Source organism: Poecilia formosa, unplaced genomic scaffold (genome assembly GCF_000485575.1).
Source record: "Poecilia formosa unplaced genomic scaffold, Poecilia_formosa-5.1.2 Scaffold766, whole genome shotgun sequence".
NCBI classification, from domain to species: domain Eukaryota; kingdom Metazoa; phylum Chordata; class Actinopteri; order Cyprinodontiformes; family Poeciliidae; genus Poecilia; species Poecilia formosa.
The window spans coordinates 115,763-120,570 of record NW_006800705.1 but is presented as its reverse complement, the minus strand read 5'-3'; the positions used below and the strand labels follow the sequence as shown (position 1 = coordinate 120,570).

At 39.5% G+C, this 4,808-nt stretch overlaps 1 protein-coding gene across 1 annotated transcript in view; it reads left to right on the top strand.

The window, feature by feature from the left end:
- Positions 1 to 1,802: 1,802 nt before the first annotated feature.
- LOC103131464 (centlein) overlaps positions 1,803 to 4,808 on the top strand; it is a 95,750-nt gene continuing 92,744 nt past the window's right edge. The window contains exon 1 of the mRNA XM_016666670.1: positions 1,803 to 1,885. Coding sequence (XP_016522156.1) covers positions 1,820 to 1,885 — 66 coding nt within the window. The 5' untranslated portion in view covers positions 1,803 to 1,819. The remainder of the gene's footprint in view (positions 1,886 to 4,808) is intronic.

Genomic DNA, 4,808 nt, shown 5'->3' with positions numbered 1-4,808 from the left:
GGGAACATTTTGTCACGTTACAGCCACAAACTTCATTCCCAGGGAACATTTTTGTCACGTTACAGCCACAAACTTCATTTCCAGGGAACATTTTGTCACGTTACAGCCACAAACTTCAAACTGTTTCATATCTGGAAGAGAAATTTAGTATGGCTTTCAAAATTGTTGACAAGTAAAAAATGTGATAACTGCGGTGTGTATTTACATTAAATAAATGCAAAAAAATTGTGCAACTTTTTGAAAAGCAACAAGCCGATGAAGCTGGCAAGTAAATATTATCATTTTTACTTTAAAAATTGACATCCCTGTTCATTGTGTTTTAATTGTCACTGATTCAGTTAAATTAAACACGTATTTTATGTTTCCAAAAGGAAGATTAAATGTTGCTGTTATTCATATCATCCAAATATCTTCAAAGAGTCATCCGCTTTAATCAAACTCCTGGTTGTTTGACTAGAAACTCAGCTTCGTTTGAGGAGGCGTGAATGAGCAATCGAACTCTGGTCCATCTAAAAACCTCCGTCTGGGTTCGGTTGAAGTGAACTCTGATGTGATTTGAATGCTTATGTGAACACCAAGCGGACCGGAGACCGCTCCCAAAGCAGGAAACTGACCGCAGAGCATGGCATTCTGGGTGAAAGCAGCCGAACAAACGCATGTTTCTAATGGCTCATGGTCTTTTGCCAAAGACAAAAGAAAAACCCTATAATCGCTAAAATCTGACACCACTCCTTTTTTCTTTACGTTTTGTGAAGATGGAAGTTGCGCTCAGTGTCTTCTTCAGAGGTTTCTGTATTGTTTCATTCAGTAGTTCTTGGTGCAGCGCCCCTACAGGCAGGGAGGGAAACTGGTTTTTCTAAGGGTTTGGTTTGTTTAATATAGTGCAGTGTGAAAGAGAACTGCAGCAGCTGAAAATATAACAGATGTTACCGGACTATTCGGTGTGAAAACACCCTTAGATCCTTTCTCCAACACACCAATCAGAATGTAGCCTCTGCAGGACTGAATGAACTTCAGCCGTTTGACTGCGGTGTGACGGAGACGGGATGCAGGGCAGCAGCTCTCAGGGCCGGAGTTGGGCCTCCCCGGTGTACAGCAGCATGCACAGAGTTCCTCCAGTTCCTCTGCCTCTCATTTTCTACTCCACACCCTTTCCAGTTTCCTGTTGCCCCATAGGAAACCCATCAAAGTGCGCCGGTCCTCCGAGACCGCCGGGGGAACATGCAGCTAGAAATCGTATGTGTATTGTATAATCTAATGCGCGGGAGGATATTGACATGGTAATTGTGTCGACTCCAGTCAAGCGCCCGTGCCCAGTGGGAGCTGCCATTCATCCCTCCTTCCTCTTACTGTGCGGATCGTGTAGAGTGATTGGTTGGTTGCTCAGGACATGGCGAACACAGCCCCATATATGAGGAAGCGCAGCTAGGCCTGCCTGTGCTCGTTCCCCTCCCGGGACAAAAAAACTGTTGTTCCATCGCCGACCAGCGGAGAAGGCTGATCACAAGAAAAGGCCTTGGAGGCAGAGGTGCAGGAGGAACAATGGATCTGGGAATTAACGGGTTTGTTCCCATTGGTCCACAGCAGTTGAAACAAACTGGTCCCAAACTGAAGAGATTTTTTTCTTTTGGTTCATTCAAAACTCACTAAAAAGGTGATATTTGGATCATGGAAACTCACAAAAGTTTTGGGTGACTCCAAAGTCTCAGTGATGAGAGCTAAACCTAGTAAAACAGTTTGATAGTAGTTTGTTTTTAAACAATCTTAAGATGTTGTTTTTGTCTTGACTTTCTTTCACAGTGAGAAGCAGAAAACTGAGATGAAGGACAGAAAAGTGCTGGAGATCCTGCAGTCCAAAGACTTCATGATCCAGGACCTAGAACAGGTAAAGAACAGCCGATGAAACCTGTAGTGACATTTCTTAGGCTGAGCAGCGACATGAAACTACAGATGACAACAGAAGTTTACAAAACAAACCACATAAAATCCTTTTTCCTCACTTTCTGAAGCGAAATCAAACCATTTTATTTGCTCATTTCTGACCCTCAGGATGAGTTTGCTTGGCCCTCAACCACAATTCATTCATCAGACTGTTGGTTCAGATGTAAAAGTAAATGTTAGGCTACGATTTTCACTGTATCCAGGCCTTTTTAAAAATGATGCTAATACAAATCAACCATGTTTATTTATTATTATTATAATTTAATTTGGTAGTAAATAGAACCGTGATGTTTACTAAAAACAGACTTTAGTACATAAATAAAACAAGTGTGACTTATTTCTTGTTCTTGTTGATGAAAATATACACAAAAATATAACCAACCTAAAAATTTGGAGATTTTATGCTGATGTGTTTTGTTTTGCATCTGTCTAGATCCTTTATTTTTACTTAAATGAGACTAATTTAGTTGTTTCATTAAAGTATTGTGTGTTTAATTTATATTTCAGCAGGAAAAAAGAAAAAAATTAATTAGTTTTTGCAATTTTATTTAAATAATCAAAATTTTGTGCACTCAGTTTTAGTCCTATCATTTAAAAAAAATGATGTTTCTAGATTGTAAATCAAACTTGACAGATGTTTTGACGCGTCTCCCCAGCTGTGTTTGTCTGCCTGCTGTCTTTTTCCAATCAGCTAATAATTTCCAGTGATAAGGACAGTTGTGTATTCTGCTCTAACATCATTCCTTCACCGAGGCCGCTGTGTGTCTCCTTCATTAGCGTCCTTCATGGAGGAACGCCATTCATTCTTAATGAGATGGGCCGTAATGGAGTCATCAGCCTGCCTGTGCTTTTTGACATTATTCTCTTTAGCAGCCATAACAGTGGCTCAGAGGAGCAGGAGACTTTATGGAGAACTTTTGGTTTAAAGCAACTTTTGTGCTTTTAGACGCTCTTTTCATTTGAAAAGCTCAATAAAACCTGAGATTTGTGTCTCTTGTTCTCTGACATTCATCTTCCATCACAGATTTCTTTCCCTCCTCTTTGGAGACACGATGGTCCACTGGATCCACATGGGATCTTGAATTGTCTCCTTGTTTCTTCCATTTCTCTTCTCGTGCTTTTTGTGACATAATTCGTTTAGATTTTCATTCTTCATTGGGAAATTTCCAAAGCTGATCTTTCTCTCCTCGATATTTCGACTTTGGTACCCGTTTTGTTTTTTCTCGCCTAACTAAGCTCCACTAAGGTTGAAATTGTTCTTGCCAATCTCATTATCAGCATTTGAATTGATATCCTGCTCTACAGTATAAATCTCTATTAAAGCCCTCTCTCTGCAAGCTAGAAGTAGTAGGGAACTCTAAATCTACTTTCTTGATATGCGGACGCAGATTCCCTCAACATGGCAATTAATTGCATCCCAGAGCCCCGTGTTTCTTGAGAAGATGTACCCACAGAAAGCCGTGGATTACCACCCGACGCCGAACTTCAGACGATGCAGTTAGGAAGCCATCCTCCTCCCAAAATAATATAAATGGAACATATAGCATTATTAAGCCATCTCTGATTTTCCTCTTGTTTTATAGCTGCCTCTTCAGCTTTGCTAATTAAACGGTTCTGTTTAGCTCTGTTAGCACAACGTCACTCGCATGAGTGAGAATTAGCTGTAGAGTTGCACTGATCCAGTTTTTAGGTGCCGATATTGATTCTGACCTGCCAATTTAGATCTTCTTCAGCCCTATAACACACACACACACACACACACACACACACACACACACACACACACACGTACATACACACACACACACCCAGTTCTATGGAAACCCATTTGTGAAAAAAAATCCAGATTTTTAAAAAAGTAAAAAAAGTATTAGATCTTCAAAAACAGATCATTTGCTTAATCGATGCCCTGCACAAACTAATTTGTAGTTTTAGTTTTTATTCATTAGTTAAATGTAGCAACATGAACCATAAAAGAAATCTGCTGCCGGTTTCTTGACGGAGTTAGAACGTCTCCATTTCTGTGTAAAAGTACATCAGGCTGCATGTGTCTGGGAGCTTCAGCCTCCATGCATTAAATGATCATTTTTGTTTTTCAGTATTTGACTTGACAACCAGTGGTCAGAGTGGATCAAGGGAAATTTGAGTATTTTAATCTGTGGCTGATGGATCATTGCATCACTAGTCAATCTAAATAAAAGGGAATCTATATATCTATCTATGCTCCCGTTTATGAGTCAGTGCTAGTTTTTCTTTGTTTAATTGAACTTTTAATTTCACTAAGGGCTGATATGAGACTCTCAAAGTTTGATCACGTTAAATAAAAATGCCACATCTTCACCATGCAGCAGTATTTTATCATCTGACTTCTGCTAATTGTTTTTATTTAAACAGAAAAGAAAAAGTATTCTTACTGTTGCTGAAGTAATACAACATATTGACTTTCACAGTAAAATAATCTTACTTGTGCCTTTTTAATTGGTATTTTGAGTGAAGTTGAATAAGAAGAATAAATGATAAAGTTTAAGGTGCTAACTGTGTGGAATAGTGTAACTTCCCAACTGTTTTAAACCAGAGTCTCTTAATCTTAGTGAACTATTTTAAAATATGTCCAAGCTTAAAAAACATCAAGGGAAAGTGAAGGAGTCTTCTTTCAGAGACTCACCTGACGAACATTTATAGGATTAAAGGACTGACGTCGCAGGAAGATCTACAGAAACTCATCCGTGTGTTTATCTTTAGTCGCATTGATTACTTCACAGATCCAGAACGCTGCAGCTGGTGTTCTGACTAAAACCAGGAAGTTAGAGCACACCACCCAGCTCTACACCACCCAGTTCTACACCACCCAGTTCTACATCACCCAG